The sequence below is a fragment of the Lactuca sativa genome, chromosome 9, assembly GCF_002870075.4.
Source record: "Lactuca sativa cultivar Salinas chromosome 9, Lsat_Salinas_v11, whole genome shotgun sequence".
Classification (NCBI taxonomy): Eukaryota; Viridiplantae; Streptophyta; class Magnoliopsida; order Asterales; family Asteraceae; genus Lactuca; species Lactuca sativa.
The window spans coordinates 224320730-224344588 of NC_056631.2; the positions used below are offsets into that span (position 1 = coordinate 224320730).

The following is a 23859-nucleotide window of genomic DNA, read 5'->3' on the forward strand; positions in this document are numbered from 1 at the left end:
AATTTCAAGAGAACATTTCTACGTTCCCACTATTTACCAACAAATTCAGGAATTGATATCATAATTGGTAACAACTTCTGTCAAGTCTATGGACCATTCATACAATGGATAGATATAATTGCCTTTCATCTTAATAATGATATGGTAATTATAAAAAAGGTTACAGAGGCCTATAGCAAAGGAAAACCAGGTTTTCTTGAAACTCAAGAAAAAGGTTCTAAAGAAAAACAAATTCCAGGTACTGATATAACCCATGACGGGATTAATAAAGAAAGTATTATTTCTATTCAAACTACCAGGTTCAAACAGATCGAGGATCTTCTTGAAAAAGTTTGTTCTGAAAATCCTATTGATCCAAATAAAACCAAAGGATGGATGCAAGCTTCAATTAAGCTTATTGATCCCAAAACGGTTATTAGAGAAAAACCTACGGTTTACTCTCTACAAGATAGGGAAGAATTTTCCAAACAAATCAAGGAATTACTTGATATGAGACTAATTATAGAATCAAAATTCCCTCATATGTCTCCTGCCTTTCTTGTCAATAAAGAAGCAGAGAAAAGAAGAGGAAAGAAGCACATGGTTGTCAACTACAAAGCAATCAATGATGGAACTATTGGAGACTCACATAATCTTCCCAATATGCACGAACTCTTGACTCTTCTACGAGGAAAAAACATTTATTCAAGTTTCGACTGCAAGTCAGGTTTCTGGCAAGTTCTACTTGATGAATAATCGCAGCTTCTCACTGCCTTCACATGTCCTGATGGACTCTTTCAATGGAAAGTACTACCCTTTGGGCTTAAACAAGCTCCTAGTATTTTTCAAAGACACATGCAGAACGCTCTTCGAGGCCTTGAAGGTTTCTACACTATATACGTTGATGACATCATGATCTTCAGCAGAAATGAACAAGAACACTATGTTCATGTCGCACAGGTTCTCAGAACTATTTTAAAATATGGAATAATACTTTCAAAAAAGAAAGCTCATCTTTTCAAAAAAAAAATCAATTTTTTGGGTTTAGAAATAAATGAGGGTACTCATTGTCCTCAAAAGCATATTCTTGAACATTTACATGACTTTCCAAATGTTTTAGAAGACAAAAAGCAACTACAAAGATTTCTTGGTGTTTTAACTTATGCTGAAACATATATTGAAAAACTTGCAGCCATGAGAAAACCTTTACAGGCAAAATTAAAAAAAGATGTCATTTGGAATTGGTCAAGTGCTGATACAGACTACATCAAAAAGATAAAGAAAGTTTTAGTCAATTTTCCAAAACTTTATCTTCCAAACATTGAAGACAGTTTAATTATTGAAACTGATGCTTCTGATGAATTTTGGGGAGGTGTTTTAAAAGCTAAAAATCCCAAAAACGAAGAACAAATTTGCAGGTACACCTCTGGCAGTTTCAAAGCAGCTGAGAAAAACTACCATAGCAATGAAAAAGATTTACTCGCTGTAAAAAGAGTTATTACAAAATTCTCTATATATTTAACACCAGGAAAATTCCTGGTTCGTACAGATAATAAAAATTTTACTTATTTCCTCCGAACTAAGATTGCAGGAGATAACAAATTAGGCCGGCTAATACGTTGGCAAGAGTGGTTTTCACGATATACTTTCACTATTGAACATCTCGCAGGAAACAAAAACGTACTGGCAGACTGCCTCACCATGACTTCAGGTATGCCTTACATCATCCATGATATTACTCGCTCGTCTCGAGCCCTATAAAAGGATATGATCCTCATGACATATTTCCTCACAAAAACTGATGGGTTTTGGTCATAAGACATCCTATGTGCTCATACAAACCCTAATGGTTGGATCTAGGTTTCTCTATTGTACATGCTTTGAATCCAAGACTATAAACCCTAATTCTAGCATATGGAAATCAATATTAACATATAATTAGGTTTATGATATTACCTTGATTGTTATGTAGCAATAACAATCCCAATTCCTCCTTGAATTGACTTTGGAAGGCTTAGAGTCACAAGTGTCACTCCTCTAATGGCTTACAAACACCAAGAGCAAATGGAGAAGGTATAAAGAGAGAGGATAGAGGTAGGAATTCGTCCTTAGGACTTCTTGGGAAGGCTTAGACGAATTCATGAGCCTTAGGGGGTTTATATAGGTGTAAAGATTAGGGTTTTAGTCCTTATCCTTATCTAGTTGCTTTCCCACCAAGCAACCATAAGATAAGTCTTAGAAACCCTTATCCTAGTCGAATTCTAAGGCATTATCTCCTTAAATTCGTTCACCCTATATTTAAGATAATCCTTACCTTATTTTGTAACTATCACATAATTACAATTCAGCCCCTCTAGTTTAAATAATTACACTTGATCACAAAAGTAATTCTTAATTAATTATTGACCAATATTAATTAAACAAATATGATTTCTCCTTTAATATATTATTCTTATAACATATTAATAAATCATAATAACCTCTCTCTCTCTATTTATTTCTCCAATCAAGTTGCTTTGGTGAAGGCAACCCAAAAGGACCATGCACCATCGGGTCAAGTACATACCAAAATAGTTATGGACTTAGACACTAATCCAACAGTCTCGCACTTGGATAAGTCTAACAACTATTCTGCGTATGACTTCGAATCCTAATCTGCAATCGTAGCTTTCCAAAGCCGCTGTCAACTCTGATCATATCAAATACGCGTGTCCTTAGATAAGGGATCATATATTCCTCCATTCTAGATATCATATGAGACATGATTTCAAATCATTCTCTTTGTACTACTTCTTGATTTCTGATTTATGACGACAAACTAATCGAACGAATCAAATTAGCCCTAGCCCGGCCGAGCATTTACGTTTGTCATCACTAAACCATAGAGGGGGCCAAAGATATCGCTTTTATTCTACTTTGAATAAAAGGAATGGATAAACTTTGATACAATGCTTGCTTGCACTTACTAACCAAATCACACACAACAATATGTTTTATAACACCAAGTTACTAGTGCGTTTACATATTATCAATGTGCAACCGATTTGCAAGATACAACTCACACATCTCAGTTTCAAGAATATAAGATGTTATCGTCTCACCAATCACTCGTGATACAATCCATGGAGTGATCCAAGTGAGCGTGGGTTTAATCCAATGCTCAAATCATATTCATAAGCACTCATGAACGTTACAGCAAACATTTGCTTATGTCTAATACTCTTTTAGACAATCCACACACCAATTCACGACAGTCTTCATTCATATCTACTTCCAACATATGAACGACTGTGGCCCGTTTGAATAATTTGATTATTCTTAATAAACTCAATTATTCTGGAAGTCAAAACATGCAAATGTGAAACACAAGAATAATACTAATCCCATATGGCCTCAACCCTTTGAGCATAAATAAAACACCTTTTATTTATCACCATATCGATTACTCATTATTTGTTGTTTCGGTAATCAACTTCTTACTTGAATTACAACACTTGTCCCATGCTCCTAGCATGCACACAATGTTTACCTATGGTTCTTTCTTTGTGAAATAGATCCTATTGAACACATTTCCAATCATTCTCATTTCACAACTCCAAATCCTTTTCCATAAGTTAAAGAATATCAAATTCTTGCTACTTATAGAATATGCTAGATTCTAACATTTTATGCAATGATCTCTTTTGTAATGTCACTGCACCAAAGTCACAAATACTATTGCCAATGATATTACAAAGTCTTATATCGGAGATTGTTACAAGACAATTCCTTAGATATGATGTCTCTCACTCAAAGTACATTCCTTTGAACATCCTTTTGCATAAGAATTTCCAATCTAGACATAGATTTTCAATATTCAATTCCCTAATATGGACACGCTTCCATATTTTCCATATGACAACATCAGCCAACCATCAGCCAACCATCTGCTGCCAGTGATGGGGTCCCTAGCCCCATGATAATCTGGTGCTCCGCAAGCCCTGAACTCTCGAAATGTCAGGGTACGTGCTCCCATCAATGCCATCATCTCAGTACGGAAGGCTCCCAGCCTCTCATCCAAAATCTCCAATATACCCTCCTGTGACCGTGCCAAAGATCACAGGAGTCTGATCCAGAATACTGCGCGTAACCTCGGCGGATATCAACTCCCTCATTCGCTCCTCGAGCTGCTCGGCCCCTGAACCCGAGCCTGATCCCTCTCCGGCGCCTGATCCGCCCACTGGTCTCTCTCGCAACGTTACCATGCTGAAAATATAATACATCCATAATCAAAATACTAATCACTGCTGCAAGACCAAACACACCCTACCAGGTTCCCGGTCTTGTCTCGACCTTTCCCGAATCGAGTACGGATCCTCTACTTTCAGTAGTACGGGCCCATACTACCTTCCACATCTATCCGTACTTTGCTCAGGAATTGCTTCAACTCCACCAGGTCCCTTATCCACTAATACTGCTCCCAACACTATCTCATCCTAGGCTTACCCTAGGGAAACCTCTGACTCAACCCAAACCAGTCCTCAGCTGCTGAAGGTCTCCTTGTGATGCCAACTAGCCATCACCTGGATACCGTCACATGTGACGAGGCTTAGATAATCCTTCAAGTAAAAGACTCGTTCCTACAACGGTTGGACTCAAACAAGAGTTGCGCAATAGGACCAAATCCAACACTCTGATATTATTCAACCCTGATCACATGTGGCGTGTCGTATCCACCTAATGGCTAACTCCTATCACTCAGAATCCCACAATGCACAAAGCAAGCAGCATTCGGACAAGGGAAAATCTAACCATAACATACTCAAGCAATCATATCCACATAGCAAGAATCTGAACTAGCATGCAACACAAACTCATAAACTCAGGCATAACCTAAACATGCTATCCTACTACTGTCTAATCAACACTCTCATGCAGCTCAAAAGCACAAATAACAGGCACACAAGGCATCATCCCTAGATCCTTAGTCCTATTCTAGCATGCTGTTCTATTAACTGATAATCATAACCTAAACTTGTATGGGTATTTTGGGGTACTTACTTGAGCTCGGCTGATTGCATGCACCACACCCTTTTTCTCTTTTCAAAGCTCTTTTCTTTCTGAATCCTTTTGCTTTTCTAAAACTGTTTTATTCTAAAAACTTTCTTTTTACAAAGCTGTCTTTTCATTTTTGAAAACTTTTTATCCGATCCCTCAGTTTGAGTTCAGGCACACCCGAGAGTATGCCCGAATCCCTTAAACCAAGGCTCTGATACCAACTTGTAACGACCTAAAATTTAAGACCAAAAATTTCTTTTAATACAACATTACTTTAAGCAAAGACATCATTCCAAAACATAATCTGAGTATAAGTTTTCAAAACACATGTTCATTATCAGAGTAAACATTCCCAGGCTGGCAAATCTATGGTGTGTGCCATGCGATCATCCCGAGCTCCATCATCCGCTACCAGAAGTACCTGAAACCAAAACTGAAAACCGTAAGCACGAAGCTTAGTGAGTTCCCCCATCATACCATACAATCATATAACATGCATATACTGTCAGGCATATCTGGGTGCCCGACCTACCCCTTCGGTCCTCTCGACCGGATACATATACTGTCAGGCATATCTGGGTGCCCGACCTACCCCTTCGGTCCTCTCGACCGGATACTGCCTAGCATATCTGGGTGCTAGCCCCCCCCCCTTCGGTCCTCTCGACCGGATACTGCCTAGCATATCTAGGTGCTGGATCCCCTTCGATCCTCTCGACCGGATACTGTCTAGCATATCTGGGTGCTGGCCTCCCCTTCGGTATCTTTCAACCGGTAACCGGGGACTATTTCACCCCCTAACACTACCACATAAAAGCATAGCATAAACACATAAGCCATATACTGCCTAGCATATCTGGGTGTTGGCCTACCCCTTTGGTCCTGTCGACCGGTAAGTGGGGACTATTTCACCCCCTACTACCACTATCACATAACATCATATCATGCTAGCACATAAACATAACATCATATACTGTCAGACGTATCTGGGGTGTCTGACTACCCTACGGTCCTAACAACCGAACTCTACTGATGAGCCAGGGAGCCCCATCCATGCTCCTACTGATAGTGAGATACAGGCCCAGCCCTCCCTCACTCTTTCCTTATCTTGGGCCTCGCCCCTGATCTGCTGCTAATGAGATGTGGAACGCCATCCACACTCTGCCATTGGTGAGGTACGGGACCTCACCCACACTCACCACCCTATCAGGCACATACAAGTATCACACAGACAACAAGTATAAACTATCACATAAACCATTCCTTGGGCACCCTCCCGCTATCATTGGACCTTGTCCTGAATATCATACTAGCATACTGTGCCTAGGGCTAACCCCCGGGTCTTCTACTCATAACTACATGGGCCGCCATTGTGGCCGTAGACCCATTCATACAAAGGGAAACTCACCTGCACTGGCTGAATTTGCTGATGATCCCACTAGCCGCTGCCCGACAACTCTCTGAACTCCTGCTCCACCCGCTCCCTGAGCTACCAATAACAATGCAACACTGAGTCAAACTGACCCCCGAAAGACTACCAAGTCAACTCTGGTCAAAGCCAACCTTCCAGGTCAACCCTACTCGCCGAGTCACCCTACTGACTCGCCGAGTTCATAAGTTCAGAGTCCTTCCACTCGCGACTCTACTCGCCGAGTCAGTCCATGACTCGCCGAGTCTACCGATTTCCGAGTCCTGACCTGTCCAACTCACCGAGTCTCTAATCGACTCACTGATTCGAGTCTAAACTCGAAGGGTTTGGGGTTTCGCGACCTGACTCGACGAGTCCAAGACATCCTTCAACAAACTCGCCGAGTTGTTCTTCCAACTCGCCGAGTTCCTGCCCAACTCCATCTGACTCGACGAGCTGTTCATCCCACTCGTCGAGTTCCTCCAAATCTTCATGCTCCTCACCGAGTCCACTCAAAGGACTCGCCGAGTCCATTCAGATCTCCATACATGCAGAGGACTTTTGAGTCATGCATGGACTCCAAACTGTAGATCTACCCTTCCCACGCCTATTCCTCACGTAAAGTTGCAAACTTTACGTATAGAGAAGGAGATCTAGGCAAAATACACCACAAACTAGGGTTTAAGGCAAGGAGGCTCCATAATCAACTCAAGGGCTGCTACTTTATGCTTCTCAAGACCATAATATGCTTAGATCTGAAGTAGCAACTTCAGATCTGGCTTCTAACTCAAAATAATAACATTATGGCTAAAAGCCCCAACAACCACACATAGATCTAGGTGCAAAAAGGGTCCAAGAACTAGTTTATTACCTCCAAATGCTCAGAATGAATTCACAATCCCAGATCTATAGTCCCTTCTTGCTCCTCCAAGTTCCTTCTTCCTTCTCCAAGCTTTAATGCACCTTCCAAGGCAACAAATGGCTCAAATAGAGGATATGGCGGCTAGGGTTTAATGTTCTGGGTGAAAGAGGTAGCAAAGGAACCCTAGGGGAGAGAATGAGGCGCTTAAATAGGCTCCAAGTCCCGAATTTAGGGTTTTCCTCGCACAGACTAGACTCGCCGAGTCCACTTGGCCGACTCGCCGAGTTGGTCACTTACACCTCGACCCGGATCCCGCTCGGACTCGCTGAGTTCCTCCTTGGACTCACCGAGTCGCCCCTAAGAATTAGGGTTTTCTTCCTTTCTTAGCCCTCAAAACTTTGGGTGTTACAGATAAACTTGTTTTTGAAACTTGATGCAAGAAATCAAAACAAACATGAAAAAATATATCCAACCCAATTAACCCTGTTTTGTACCATAGTTGAGAATGTACATGTCGTGCCTTGAGTCAAATTGGCTTTAGTCTCAAAATATTATATAACAATAAAAATAAGACCTTAGCCACTCCCTAATACAACTCAACAGAATCAAAGATCACCACATTTGTTCCCTCTCAATATCAACAATTCAATTAATAGAACAAATTATGGTCTTACTCTCGTGAAATTGTATGTGACAAAACATGCTCAATCATCTTTGTTTCACAAATTATAACAATGATCGACTCCAACTATTTGTTGATCAACAACAATCTTTTTCTGAAAAATCTTTTCTAAAAATTCCCTAATATTTACCCAAATTGGTTACAAGTTTCAAACCACTTACTCCAGTCAAAGTAATTAACATTCTAGTTAATTTATTTATTTGGTCTATTTCTTTATATTTTCGTCCTTGACTTTTTCTATGGTGGGACATCTCACAGTTTATTACCATGAGGGGCTTCTAGACATTTTTCGGGGGACTAAAGTTAACATGCAAAGACCCGTAAGTATAATCGGAAATTGTGTTCCCAAGCAGGGTATATAAAAGGGGATGAGTAAAAAGGACTTTTTAGAGCACTTGAAGGCTCGGGACATTGAATTTTGTAGTCTTTTTATGAATTTTTGAATTTGGCATTTTGAGTTCAATTGAGCATTTACTACTCATGAGACCAGTCATACGTTCCAAAGAATCGCCCGCTAACAAATCTGTGCAGGAGTTTACACCAGATTACAAAAAAGCTCTTAACAAAGAAGCTGAAAGATTTTATGTAATCTACAAAGGACCCCATGCCAGTGTTCATACCGATTGGGGAATTACAGAAACCTTCTGTAAAGTTGATAAAGTTACTTGCAAAAAATTCAGAAATGAAGCATCTGCAAGATTAAGTGTTGGTTATAAATCCGAGATGACGAATGCGGAATATCATGAACAATCAAGAATCAATCACCATAATATGCAAGTAATCTGATAAAGGGTTTTTGTATATTGATTATCTCATGAACGTACAGAGAAAAACCCTAATCTAGAAAAAAACTTACACCAAAAGTAAACCTAATGATTATTTATAGGGAACAATAAATATCTACCATAAATAGAAAATAAAAGCCTAATATAAAACCAATGCCTTAGCAGAGCTCGATTAAGAACTTCTACTGTAAAGGCACTGCAGGGAATCATAAAATGATTAACCCTAAAAAGGCTTCCCTAAATAACCAAATATGCCATATCAGTTTCAATATCTCAAATACTCAACAATCTCCCCCTAGATGTTGAAACTGATGAAGATCACGATTTCCGATCTTCTTGGCATTTCTCCCCCTAAATTGTGAGAATCATCAGTACATGGGGTATTCAAAGCGAGAGAATTAGAAATAATCTTCCAAATACGAACTCCCCCTTGAATAATCATCACTCCCCCTTGAATCTTCAACAAATACCATGGAGAGAATCCAAAAAGTTAAGAAGAATCACCAACAATCTTCAAAACCCGTCAGATTTGATGAAATAAATCTCTTTAGAATAAACCCAAGCTTCAAGAATAAATCTCTTTAGAATAAATCTCTTTAGTATATGCCACTTATCAAGACGATACAAGCAAGACTAACCAACCACTTCTTCGACCAAAAATTCAAAAAGTCAAAGAAGCCCACAGAGACCAAAGGTTTGACGTTCCAAATGACGTTCAACAAATGGTTAACTATCCTAAAATCTCTTTTGAAGATTTCACAACAATCTGGAAGAAAGCAAGAGTTGGATGCCCAGAAGACCATGTTCATGAAAAGTTTTTCACTATGGACAAGAAAACAAAAAGTCTGTTCAACTTCCTCGAAGGAGCAGATGCAAAATTAGTCAACCAAGCCTTTCAAGCTGGACTAATCGACAATATCTACCCAAGTTGCAACCTTCAAGAACTCAAATTCTTCCCAAGCAGCATGGTAGAATCCATTAAGAACTTTCGAAAGAAAGTACTTAAAGAAAAAGATAATCCGATCTACATTAGATGCATCTCTTCACTCCCAGAATGGATTCAAGAATCAACTCTTTCTCCATACCACTTTCTGGAAATTGGTCTTTCTAAAGCCAATAGAGAAATTGAACAATCTCAACCAATGGAGGATAAAGATCTACATTTCACAGAAATTCTTCATCCCAATCGCATCAATGGTTTAAGAAGAATAGCAGATTAAATCATTGAGATTATCTCTGGTTCAAAAAAGAAGATTAATTATACCGACTCGCATTGTATAATTACAAGCTGGAGTTACAGCAACACCAGCCAAGAAGATCTTCGTCAAGCCTCCAAGTTTGGCGAAAAATTCATGAACAATAGCATGGAAGTATCCAATCCTACACGCCAACACTTCTGCCGACATGCAGAACAACTTTTCGAAGAACATCTTTGTCACTTTTGCGAAAGCAAAGATTCGGAGACAAAGGAGGGACCCCCCTCTGAAGATGACAAATCGTCATCATCTTAAAGAAAGATGCTTCACGTGTCAAATGGCCCCCGCCACTCAAAATAATAATTCCTTTCTTCATTATTAGAAGCTTTCTAGCTGTCCACAATAATGTAATCTTTAGTGGATAAAAACATCATGCCTGACATAATAGGCAAAGATCAGACCCTCTCAATGTATCTATAAATTGAGAGTTATGTTTTGTTTTAGAGACATCGCAATAACGAGTGCAAGAAAAAACACTCTCTATCTAAAAGATAAAGATCTACTTTTCATAGAATTTTTTCATCCCAATCGCACCAATGGTTTAAGAAGAATATCAGATAAAATCATTGAGATTATCTCTAGTTCAAAAAAGAAGATTAATTATACCGACTCGCATTGTATAATTACAAGCTGGAGTTACAACAACACCAGCCAAGAAGATCTTCGTCAAGCCTCCAAGTTTGGCGAAAAATTCATGAACAATAGCATGGAAGTATCCAATGCTACACACCAACACTTCTGCCGACATGCATAACAACTTTTCGAAGAACATCTTTGTCACTTTTGCGAAAGCAAAGATTCGGAGACAAAGGAGGGACCCCCCTCTGAAGATGACAAATCGTCATCATCTTGAAGAAAGATGCTTCACGTGTCAAATGGCCCCCGCCACTCAAAATAATAATGCCTTTCTTCATTATTAGAAGCTTTCCAGCTGTCCACAATAATGTAATCTTTAGTGGATAAAAACGTCATGCCTGACATAATAGGCAAAGATCAGACCCTCTCAATGTATCTATAAATTGAGAGTTATGTTTTGTTTTAGAGACATCGCAATAACGAGTGCAAGAAAAAACACTCTCTATCTAGTAAATTTTCAGTTCAATGTCTAGTGAGTAATTCCTCCCTTAGAAGGGAGAAAATGTAAAATATTGTAAGAGTTTTCCCTTTTTGGGAACTCTTTTATCAATAAATCTTTGTTTTGTTATTTTTGAGTGTTCATACAAATTAGAGTCATGAAACTCTTAAGTGACAGAGTGCCAGGTCGACGATGATTAACAGTTCCACAGGCATGATGCCAACAGGGAAAGCAACCACACAGACCAAAGAACGACACAGGCTGGCTTGAATAGTTTCTATCTATGTAAGTATAACACTCACTACATTACAATCACACATTTATTGATACAAGAGTCTTCTTTTCACAATTTTTATATTTATTCCCTTCTTTGTTAAATAAAAAAAATTCCATACACATCCACACACCCAAACTGGTATCAGAGCCTTGATAATATGGCATTACATAATAATAAAACACTTTATAGTGTAATATGGCATTACATTATAATAAAACACTTTACAGTGTAATTTTTGAAAGAATTCATAATAAAGTGATTGAGATTTCTCAACATAAAGAAATACTTTTCAGTAATAAAAAAGACTTAGTGCATATAAATTTCAGAATTCTACAAGCACAAAATAAACATACTCACGAATATATACCAAACATGGTTAGTATACGTAAGTATCTCCTGCATAAGCAAAAAGTACATCATGAACAGCTTGATAGAAATAAAAACTTAGTTTCAGAACTCAGAAAAAGGATTTTAACTTGTTAACAATTCTTAAAATGAATAAAGAAATTTTCAACAACTCTAAAGAAAATAATTCAGAAGAAAAACAAATCTTAACTTATGCTGAAGATGAAGACGACTTTCATGCAAATCTTTTAATAAAACAAGACCTTCTCTCACGAGTTAAGAAAATAGATTTAAAAATAAAGAAAGAAAACGTTTTCAAAAATGTTCCTTCTAAACTTAGTATTCTAAATCCTCTTAAAAGGATAAATGAAATCTTTTACTTTGTTAGTACTAAATAAATGTCCGTAGACATAAAAGATACAATTGGAGCTGTCTTTCTACCCCTTTTAACTAAGGAACAAATAAACAATAACTTAAAAAGTATTCCAGTTGAGATTAGATCAAAAATTAGAATGGTCCATATCGGAGCTGTAAAATTTTTGATAAAATCCCAATTCCAAGCACGAATAAATTCCCCCATAAAAATGGCCTTGTTTGACAACAGAATTACTGACAGACAGGACTGCATCTTAGGTGCTGCAAAGGGAAACCTTGCTTACCAAAAGTTTATGTTTTCAGTCTCTCCAAAGTTTGCTCTGGATTTAAAATCTGCAAATATAGATAAAACCTTATCTTTTATACATCACTTTGAAAGAAGTGACCTTATGAGTCCAGGTGATAAACCATTCACCATAACATATCTCATAGGATATGCCCTGACCAATAGTCACCATAGCATAGACTATAAGAAAGACGAGTACATCGAACTTGATGATGTCTTTTCAGAAATAGGCCATGTCAAAGATAAAAAATTATGCGACATAAATCCTCAAGAAAACTCTTGGGTTTTAAATATAGCTAGAAATAAAAAAGCTCTAGGAGAAACTCTTAGACCAAGAATTTCTATGGATTCACTCCACATAGGAGAAAGCTCGGAGAGAAACGATAATAACTTAATAAGACACATGTCTTTAAAAATTGATAGTCTACGCCAGAATATCAAACAAATCACTGAAATTATAAATGAGTAATAAAATTGATTTTCCTCATTTCTATAAAAAAAGGTAAAACAGTCAAAATTAAAACTCTTGACGATAATACTGAAAAGAAAGAATACGTTTTCTCTACTTCTGGAAAAGCTGGTATTCAAACAATTGTAAATCATTGCAATAATCTCAACCAGATCATTGCAAGATGTCTCTTAAAAACTTCGAAAATAACCCAATATCTTGGTATTTCAAAAGATATTTCTATAGATATTTCAAAAAATAAAATACCTTTTAACCAATTTAAAAACGATTTAGCCTTTATGGTTAAAATAAAATCTTGATAAAAATGATTTTGAAAAATTCTTCGAAGTTATTGAAAGACAAAATAAATTAACTATCAAGTTAACCCAGTCTATTGACAGACATTCCATTCTTTTAGAAAACTCTTTAAAAAACAACCAATTTGTTGAAGAAGTCGCCAAAAAGGCAAATATTGGGGGCACTCTTAAGGAAACCAACCTTAAGATCACTAATATACATGATCAGTTAAAACAGCTAATAGGATGACCTCGATACCCGAGCTCAATAGATCAACCACTTCGATACCTGAGCTCAATAGATCAATCAACCTCCTTAATGAAAAAATAAATGGGCTGATTATAAACTTGGACTTAACAGTCAATAAATACATAACCATTACCCAGTTGGAAGTAGCATCTGCAAAAATTATTGCAGACATTACTAAGGAGTTAGCTGAAAAGATTAACTCTTGCCCATGTAATAAAGACATTCTTGAGCACATCAAGAATATCTCCATCATAGAACAAAAAACCAAGCCTGGAAAATATTCAGGTCTTAAGAAATACTCACCTCCCAATCCTAGTGTTGGAAACCCTGACTTAGGAAGCTCAAAAGATTCCCAGAAAATTGACATTTTCAGGAAAGAATAAAAATGAAAGAAACAATCTCTGAGCAACTCGAGAAATATTTCTTTAACCTTCAATATGAAGATTATGATAAAGCTGACCAAAAGCTTATTCGGCTTTTATCTTTAGAAACTGAAGAATGTGAAGAATTGTATAAAAAAGAACCCAAACTTTTTGATCAATATTTTAGAATGACTAAAATAAATGAACCTGACATTGAATCATAACAAGAAGATAATTTTAAAACAAATACAAAGACTGTTAAGTTCGAATATTCGGATATGGAAGATGATGAAGCAGAATCTTCTTATACAGCCACAAGAAGAGGCAATAAAAAGAAATGTGAGTTCCAAATGCCTGTCCACAATGGTATTCCAAATAGTGGTCAAGGACCCAATACGATCAATATACTCAATATTGATTATATCCAAGATCTAAAACTCAGAGAAAGAGTTGTAGAAAAATGGGTTACTGAGATTTCACTAATCTTACAGACAAACCCAGATGAATTTGAAAAAGCAAAAAATGTTCTACTACTTTTAGAACACAAAACTGATGGAATTGTGCAAAAATTCCTAAGAAACAATAATTGGAATGAAGAATTGCATGGTTCAGATCTTTTTGATAATCTCATAAATGTAATATACACTACTTTCTTAGGTCTTGATTATATTTCTAATAAAGACTTCACCATTAATAAGAAAGTTGACATAGCAAGAGTTTCAATGACAAAACTCCAATTACATGGTATTACTCTTCTCGACAAATACACATGTATGTTTGAATCATATCTATATGATATTCCACAGAGAAGTGAATATGCGCAATGGATATCTGCTTATCTCATGAAAATTCCAATTATTGGAGAAACATGTACCGACAGATGGAAAAAAGAAGCTACTAGAGAAATCCAGCAAACCAGTCTTTCTTATGCAACAAAAATTGCAAAAGAAGAAATTGATAGAATATGTCAAGACAGATATAAACAACAAAATCTTAAAACAATAAGCAAAGATTGTTGTAGCATTCTCTCTGATTTCAAAAACTTTGATATTGGAAAGAAAAATTATACTAAGAAAAAGTATAAAAGCAAAAAGAAATAAAAATCTTTTTGGAAAAAGAAAAGAAGAAAATTTTCACCAGGAAAATACTTCAAAAAACCTTCAAAAGAAACACCTAAGAAGACTACTTCCTGTCCGCAAGGAAAGAAAAAATGTAGGTGTTGGATCTGCAGTGAAGAAGGACACTACGCCAATGAATGTCCAAATAGAAAAAATACCCTGACAAAGTCAAGGTTTTACAAACCGCTAACAATGGAGGCTATGAAGCTCTTGAAGAAGAGTATGATGGTATACAACATGTTTTTATATATCATGTTGAGACAGAATCTTCATCAGACACTGAAGAATACGAATCAACAACGGATGACTCAGACTAGTCCCATACAGACCCCACTTTCCAGGGAGGAGGAGATTAACCATTTTTGCGCAAACCTCCAGAAAATTGATGATTCCCTTATCATGAATCTTACTAATCCAAACTCTATTTATGTTTCTGCCTTCCTTAACTTTAAAGGATATAAAAAATTTAGAGTACATTGTTTTGTAGACACAGGTGCATCTTTATGTCTTGCAAGCAAATTCATCATTCCGGATGAACTCTGGGAAAACGCTCCCAAAGAAATTAGTGCCACTATTGCAAATGGTGAAACCATAAAAATTAATAAAGTTTGTAGAAATATTAATCTCGAAATTTCAGGAGAACATTTCAATGTTCCCACCATTTACCAACAAATTCAGGAATTGATATCATAATTGGTAACAACTTCTGTCAAGTCTATGGACCATTCATACAATGGATAGATAGAATTGCCTTTCATCTTAATAATGATATGGTAATTATAAAAAAGGTTACAGAGGCCTATAGCAAAGGAAAACCAGGTTTTCTTGAAACTCAAGAAAAAGGTTCTAAAGAAAAACAAATTCCAGGTACTGATATAACCCATGACGGGATTAATAAAGAAAGGATTATTTCTATTCAAACTACCAGGTTCAAACAGATCGAGGATCTTCTTGAAAAAGTTTGTTCTGAAAATCCTATTGATCCAAATAAAACCAAAGGATGGATGCAAGCTTCAATTAAGCTTATTGATCCCAAAACGGTTATTAGAGAAAAACCTACGGTTTACTCTCTACAAGATAGGGAAGAATTTTCCAAACAAATCAAGGAATTACTTGATATGAGACTAATTATAGAATCAAAATTCCCTCATATGTCTCCTGCCTTTCTTGTCAATAAAGAAGCAGAGAAAAGAAGAGGAAAGAAGCGCATGGTTGTCAACCACAAAGCAATCAATGATGCAAATATTGGAGACTCACATAATCTTCCCAATATGCACGAACTCTTGACTCTTCTACGAGGAAAAAACATTTATTCAAGTTTTGACTGCAAGTCAGGTTTCTGGCATGTAGTACTTTATGAAGAATCGCAGCTTCTCACTGCCTTCACATGTCATGATGGACTCTTTCAATGGAAAGTACTACCCTTTGGGCTTAAACAAGCTCCTAGTATTTTTCAAAGACACATGCAGAACGCTCTTTGAGGCCTTGAAGGTTTTTGCACTGTATACGTTGATGACATCATGATCTTCAGCAAAAATGAACAAGAACACTATGTTCATGTTGCACAGGTTCTCAGAACTATTTTAAAATATGGAATAATACGTTCAAAAAAGAAAGCTTATTTTATCAAAAGAAAAATCAATTTTTTGGGTTTAGAAATAAATGAGGGTACTCATTGTCCTCAAAAGCATATTCTTGAACATTTACATGACTTTCCAAATGTTTTAGAAGACAAAAAGCAACTACAAAGATTTCTTGGTGTTTTAACTTATGCTGAAACATATATTGAAAAACTTGCAGCCATGAGAAAACCTTTACAGGCAAAATTAAAAAAAGATGTCATTTGGAATTGGTCAAGTGCTGATACAGACTACATCAAAAAGATAAAGAAAGTTTTAATCAATTTTCCAAAACTTTATCTTCCAAACATTGAAGACAGTTTAATTATTGAAACTGATGCTTCTGATGAATTTTGGGGAGGTGTTTTAAAAGCTAAAAACCTCAAAAACGAAGAACAAATTTGCAGGTACACCTCTGGCAGTTTCAAAGCAGCTGAGAAAAACTACCATAGCAATGAAAAAGAATTACTCGCTGTAAAAAGAGTTATTACAAAATTCACTGTATATTTAACACCAGTAAAATTCCTGGTTCGTACAGATAATAAAATTTTTACTTATTTCCTCCGAACTAAGATTGCATGAGATAACAAATTAGGTCGGCTAATACGTTGGCAAGAGTGGTTTTCACGATATACTTTCACTGTTGAACATCTCGTAAGAAACAAAAACGTACTGGAAGACTGCCTCACCCGTGACTTCAGGTATACCTTACATCATCCATGATCTCACTCGCTCCTCTCGAGCCCTATAAAAGGATATGCTCCTCATGACTTATTTCCTTACAAAAAATTCACCTACAAAAAAGAGATGGGGAGATTAGAGAGAAAATTAAACAAAAATTGAGTTTACAAAAATGGAAGACCTCAACATTTTGAGGATAAAGAAACAAATGCTCCTCATAGAGCTATCTGCAATTGATCAGAAAATCAACTTGTATGAACAAGTAACAACGGTCACCAATGTACCGGAAAGCGAAAGCTCAAAAACAAAGGCTATTCCAGTGCAAACGGCACCTGGTAAAGAAACAACAAATCCGTTGAAAGTTGATGCTTTGCTAAAAAGCATAATAAAGGAGACAGCTACTCCTCTTCCTAATGGAAAAACTAGCTTATCGGTTGATTCCAATCCTTGTACTGAAGGAATCAGTAAAATGACAACTTTGTCGCCCACTAACAAATATGTGCAGGAGTTTACACCAGATTACAAAAAAGCTCTTAATAAAGAAGCTGAAAGATTTTATGTAATCTACAAAGGACCCCATGCCAGTGTTCATACTGACTGGGGAATTACAGAAACCTTCTGTAAAGTTGATAAAGTTACTTGCAAAAAATTCAGAAATGAAGCATCTGCAAGATTAAGCCTTGCCACTTATCAAGACGATACAAGCAAGACTAACCAACCACTTCTTCGACCAAAAATTCAAAAAGTCAAAGAAGCCCACAGAGACCAAAGGTTTGACGTTCCAAATGACGTTCAACAAATGGTTAACTATCCTGAAATCTCTTTTGAGGATTTCAGAACAATCTGGAAGAAAGCAAGAGCTGCATGCCCAGAAGACCTTGTTCATGAAAAGTTTTTCACTACGGACAAGAAAACAAAAAGTCTGTTCAACTTCCTCGAAGGAGCAGATGTAAAATTAGTCTACCAAGCCTTACAAGCTGGACTAATCGACAATATCTACCCAAGTTGCAACCTTCAAGAACTCAAATTCTTCCCAAACAGCATGGTAGAATCCATTAAGAACTTTCGAAAGAAAGTAATTAAAGCAAAAGATAATCCGATCTACATCAGATGCATCTCTTCACTCCCAGAATGGATTCAAGAATCAACTCTTTCTCCATACCACTTTTTGGAAATTGGTCTTTCTAAAGCCAATAGAGAAATTGAACAATCTTAACCAATGGAAGATAAAGATCTACATTTCGCAGAAATTCTTCATCCCAATCGCATCAATGGTTTAAGAAGAATATCAGATAAAATCATTGAGATTATCTCTGGTTCAAAAAAGAAGATTAATTATATCGACTCCCATTGTATAATTACAAGCTGGAGTTACAACAACACCAGCCAAGAAGATCTTCGTCAAGCCTCCAAGTTTGGCGAAAAATTCATGGCCTCCAAGTTCGGCAGAAGTGTTGGCGTGTAGCATTGGATACTTCCATGCTATTTTTCATGAATTTTTCGCCAAACTTGGAGGCTTGACGAAGATCTTCTTGGCTGGTGTTGTTGTAACTCCTGCTTGTAATTATACAATGCGAGTCAGTATAATTAATCTTCTTTTTTGAACCAGAGATAATCTCAATGATTTTATCTGATATTCTTCTTAAACCATTGATGCGATGGGGATGAAGAATTTCGGTGAAAGGTAGATCTTTATCTTCCATTGGTTGAGATTGTTCAATTTCTCTATTGGCTTTAGAAAGACCAATTTCCTGAAAGTGGTATGGAGAAAGAGTTGATTCTTGAATCCATTCTGGGAGTGAAGAGATGCATCTGATGTAGATCGGATTATCTTTTGCTTTAAGTACTTTCTTTCGAAAGTTCTTAATGGATTCTACCATGCTGCTTGGGAAGAATTTGTGTTCTTGAAGGTTGCAACTTGGGTAGATATTGTCGATTAGTCCAGCTTGAAAGGCTTGGTAGACTAATTTTGCATCTGCTCCTTCGAGGAAGTTGAACAGACTTTTTGTTTTCTTGTCTGTAGTGAAAAACTTTTCATGAACAAGGTCTTCTGGGCATGCAGCTCTTGCTTTCTTCCAGATTGTTCTGAAATCTTCAAAAGAGATTTCAGGATAGTTAACCATTTGTTGAATGTCAAACCTTTGGTCTCTGTGGGCTTCTTTGACTTTTTGAATTTTTGGTCGAAGAAGTGGTTGGTTAGTCTTGCTTGTATCGTCTTGATAAGTGGCAAGGCTTAATCTTGCAGATGCTTCATTTCTGAATTTTTTGCAAGTAACTTTATCAACTTTACAGAAGGTTTCTGTAATTCCCCAGTCAGTATGAACACCGGCATGGGGTCCTTTGTAGATTAGATAAAATCTTTCAGCTTCTTTGTTAAGAGCTCTTTTGTAATCTGGTGTAAACTCCTGCACATATTTGTTAGCGGGCGACAAAGTTGTCATTTTACTGATTCCTTCAGTACAAGGATTGGGATCAACCAATAAGCTAGTTTTTTCCATTAGGAAAAGGAGTAGCTGTCTCCTTTATTTCGCTTTCCGGTACATTGGTGACCGTTGTTACTTGTTCATACAAGTTGATTTTCTGCTCAATTGCAGATAGCTCTATGAGGAGCATTGGTTTCTTTATCCTCAAAATGTTGAGGTCTTCCATTTTTGTAAACTCAATTTTTGTTTACTTTTCTCTCTAATCTCCCCATCTCTTTTTTGTAGGTGAAGTTTTTGTGAGGAAATATGTCATGAGGATCATATCCTTTTATAGGGCTCGAGAGAAGCGAGTGAGATCATGGATGATGTAAGGCATACCTGAAGTCACGGGTGAGGCAGTCTGCCAGTACGTTTTTGTTTCCTGCGAGATGTTCAACAGTGAAAGTATATCGTGAAAACCACTCTTGCCAACGTTTTAGCCGACCTAATTTGTTATCTCCTGCAATCTTAGTTCGGAGGAAAGAAGTAAACTTTTTATTATCTGTACGAACCAGGAATTTTACTGGTGTTAAATATACAGAGAATTTTGTAATAAATCTTTTTACAGCGAGTAATTCTTTTTCATTGCTATGGTAGTTTTTCTCAGCTGCTTTGAAACTGCCATAGGTGTACCTGCAAATTTGTTCTTCGTTTTTGGGGTTTTTAGCTTTTAAAACACCTCCCCAAAATTCATCAGAAGCATCAGTTTCAATAATTAAACTGTCTTCAATGTTTGGAAGATAAAGTTTTGGAAAATTGATTAAAACTTTCTTTATATTTTTGATGTAGTCTGTATCAACACTTGACCAATTCTAAATGACATCTTTTTTTAATTTTGCCTATAAAGGTTTTCTCATTGCTGCAAGTTTTTCAATATATGTTTCAGCATAAGTTAAAACACCAAGAAATCTTTGTAGTTGCTTTTTCTCTTCTAAAACATTTTGAAAGTCATGTAAATGTTCAAGAATATGCTTTTGAGGACAATGAGTACCCTCATTTATTTCAAAACCCAAAAAATTGATTTTTGTTTTGAAAAGATGAGCTTTCTTTTTTGAAAGTATTATTCCATATTTTAAAATAGTTCTGAGAACCTGTGCGACATGAACATAGTGTTCTTGTTCATTTTTGATGAAGATCATGATGTCATCAACGTATACAGTGCAGAAACCTTCAAGGCCTCGAAGAGCGTTCTGCATGTGTGTTTGAAAAATACTAGGAGCTTGTTTAAGCCTAAAGGGTAGTACTTTCCATTGAAAGAGTCCATCAGGACATGTGAAGGCAGTGAGAAGCTACGATTCTTCATCAAGTAGAACTTGCCAGAAACCTGACTTGCAGTCGAAACTTGAATAAATGTTTTTTCCTCGTAGAAGAGTCAAGAGTTCGTGCATATTGGGAAGATTATGTGAGTCTCCAATAGTTGCATCATTGATTGCTTTGTAGTTGACAACCATGCGCTTCTTTCCTCTTCTTTTCTCTGCTTCTTTATTGACAAGAAAGGCAGGAGACATATGAGGGAATTTTGATTCTATAATTAGTCTCATATCAAGTAATTCCTTGATTTGTTTGGAAAATTCTTCCCTATCTTGTAGAGAGTAAACCGTAGGTTTTTCTCTAATAACCGTTTTGGGATCAATAAGCTTAATTGAAGCTTGCATCCATCCTTTGGTTTTATTTGGATCAATAGGATTTTCAGAACAAACTTTTTCAAGAAGATCCTTGATCTGTTTGAACCTGGTAGTTTGAATAGAAATAATCCTTTCTTTATTAATCCCGTCATGGGTTATATTAGTACCTGGAATTTGTTTTTCTTTAGAACCTTTTTCTTGAGTTTCAAGAAAACCTGGTTTTCCTTTGCTATAGGCCTCTTTAACCTTTTTTATAATTACCATATCATTATTAAGATGAAAGGCAATTCTATCTATCCATTGTATGAATGGTCCATAGACTTGACAGAAGTTGTTACCAATTATGATATCAACTCCTGAATTTGTTGGTAAATAGTGGAACGTTGAAATGTTCTCCTAAAATTTCGAGATTAATATTTCTACAAACTTTATTAATTTTTATGGTTTCACCATTTGCAATAGTGGCACTAATTTCTTTGGGAGCGTTTTACTAGAGTTCTTCCGGAATGATGAATTTGCTTGCAAGACATAAAGATGCACCTATGTCTACAAAACAATGTACTCTAAATTTTTTATATCCTTTAAAGTTAAGGAAGGCAGAAACATAAATAGAGTTTGGATTAGTAAGATTCATGATAAGGGAATCATCAATTTTCTGGAGGTTTGCGCAAAAATGGTTAATCTCCTCCTCCCTGGAAAGTGGGGTCTGTATGGGACTAGTCTGAGTCATCCGTTATTGATTCGTATTCTTCAGTGTCTGATGAAGATTTTGTCTCAACATGATATATAAAAACATTTTGTATACCATCATACTCTTCTTCAAGAGCTTCATAGCCTCCATTGTTAGCGGTTTGTAAAACCTTGACTTTGTCAGGGTATTTTTTTCTATTTGGACATTCATTGGCGTAGTGTCCTTGTTCATTGCAGATCCAACACCTACATTTTTTCTTTCTTTGCGGACAGGAAGTAGTCTTCTTAGGTGTTTCTTTTGAAGGTTTTTTGAAGTATTTTCCTGGTGAAAATTTTCTTCTTTTCTTTTTCCAAAAAGATTTATATTTCTTTTTGTTTTTATACTTTTTCTTAGTATAATTTTTCTTTCCAATATCAAAATTTTTGAAATCAGAGAGAATGCTACAACAATCTTTGCTTATTGTTTTAAGCTTTTTTTGTTTATATCTATCTTGCAGATTCTATCAATTTCTTCTTTTGCAATTTTTGTTGCATAAGAAAGACTGGTTTGCTGGATTTCTCCAGTAGCTTCTTTTTTCCATCTATCGGTACAGGTTTCTCCAATAATTGGAATTTTCATGAGATAAGCAGATATCCATTGAGCATATTCACTTCTCTGTGGAATATCATACAGATATGATTCATACATACATGTGCATTTGTCGAGAAGACTAATATCATGTAATTGGAGTTTTGTCATTGAAACTCTTATTATGTCAACTTTCTTATTAATGGTGAAGTCTTTATTAAAAATATAATCAAGACCTAAGAAAGTAGTGTATATTACATTTTTGAGATTATCAAAAAGATCTTAACCATGCAATTCTTCATTCCAATTATTTTTTCTTAGGAATTTTTGCACAATTCCATCAGTTTTGTGTTCTAAGAGTAGTAGAATATTTTTTGCTTTTTCAAATTCATCTGGGTTTGTCTGTAAGATTAGTGAAATCTCAGTAACCCATTTTTCTACAACTCTTTCTCTGAGTTTTAGATCTTGGATACAATCAATATTGAGTACATTGATCGTATTGGGTCCTTGACCACTATTTGGAATACCATTGTGGACAGGAATTTGGAACTCACATTTCTTTTTATTGCCTCTTCTTGTGGCTGTATAAGAAGATTCTGCTTCATCATCTTCCATATCCGAATATTCGAACTTAACAGTCTTTGTATTTGTTTTAAAATTATCTTCTTGTTCTGATTCAATGTCAGGTTCATTTATTTTAGTCATTCTAAAATATTGATCAAATAGTTTGGGTTCTTTTTTATACAATTCTTCACATTCTTCAGTTTCTAAAGATAAAAGCCGAATAAGCTTTTGGTCAGCTTTATCATAATCTTCATATTGAAGGTTAAAGAAATATTTCTCGAGTTGCTCAGAGATTGTTTCTTTCATTTTTATTCTTTCCTGAAAATGTCAATTTTCTAGGAATCTTTTGAGCTTCCTAAGTCAGGGTTTCCAACACTAGGATTGGGAGGTGAGTATTTCTTAAGACCTGAATATTTTCCAGGCTTGGTTTTTTGTTCTATGATGGAGATATTCTTGATGTGCTCAAGAATGTCTTTATTACATGGGCAAGAGTTAATCTTTTCAGATAACTCCTTAGTAATGTCTGCAATAATTTTTGCAGATGCTACTTCCAACTGGGTAATGGTTACGTATTTATTGACTGTTAAGTCCATGTTTATAATCAGCCCATCTATTTTTTCATTAAGGAGGTTGATTGATCTATTGAGCTCAGGTATCGAGGTGGTTGATCTATTGAGCTCGGGTATCGAGGTCATCCTATTAGCTGTTTTAACTGATCATGTATATTAGTGATCTTAAGGTTGGTTTCCTTAAGAGTGCCCCCAATATTTGTGTTTTTGGCGACTTCTTCAACAAATTGGTTGTTTTTTAAA

At 36.2% G+C, this 23859-nt stretch overlaps 2 protein-coding genes across 2 annotated transcripts; both read right to left on the reverse strand.

Annotated features, from left to right (window-relative positions):
- Window positions 1–18565: 18565 nt before the first annotated feature.
- Window positions 18566–19636, reverse strand: LOC128129291 (uncharacterized). The gene has a single exon (XM_052767911.1). It carries the CDS (start codon window positions 19634–19636, stop codon window positions 18566–18568), a length of 1071 nt encoding a protein of 356 aa, XP_052623871.1.
- A 1253-nt stretch (window positions 19637–20889) lies between these two features.
- Window positions 20890–22066, reverse strand: LOC128129293 (uncharacterized). The gene is made up of 2 exons (XM_052767912.1): window positions 22031–22066; window positions 20890–21471 (listed from the first exon to the last, which is right to left on the reverse strand). Exons 1-2 carry the CDS (start codon window positions 22064–22066, stop codon window positions 20890–20892), a joined length of 618 nt encoding a protein of 205 aa, XP_052623872.1.
- Between the last annotated feature and the right edge of the window lie 1793 nt (window positions 22067–23859).

Coding starts and splice junctions, on each gene's coding strand:
- LOC128129291 (XM_052767911.1), bottom strand. CDS start 19,636: ATGGAAAAAACTAGCTTATTGGTTGATCCCAATCCTTGTACTGAAGGA.
- LOC128129293 (XM_052767912.1), bottom strand. CDS start 22,066: ATGGAGGCTATGAAGCTCTTGAAGAAGAGTATGATG. Junction 21,472..22,030: donor TCTTGAAGAAGAGTATGATG/GTATACAAAATG, acceptor ATTATAAAAAAG/GTTAAAGAGGCCTATAGCAA.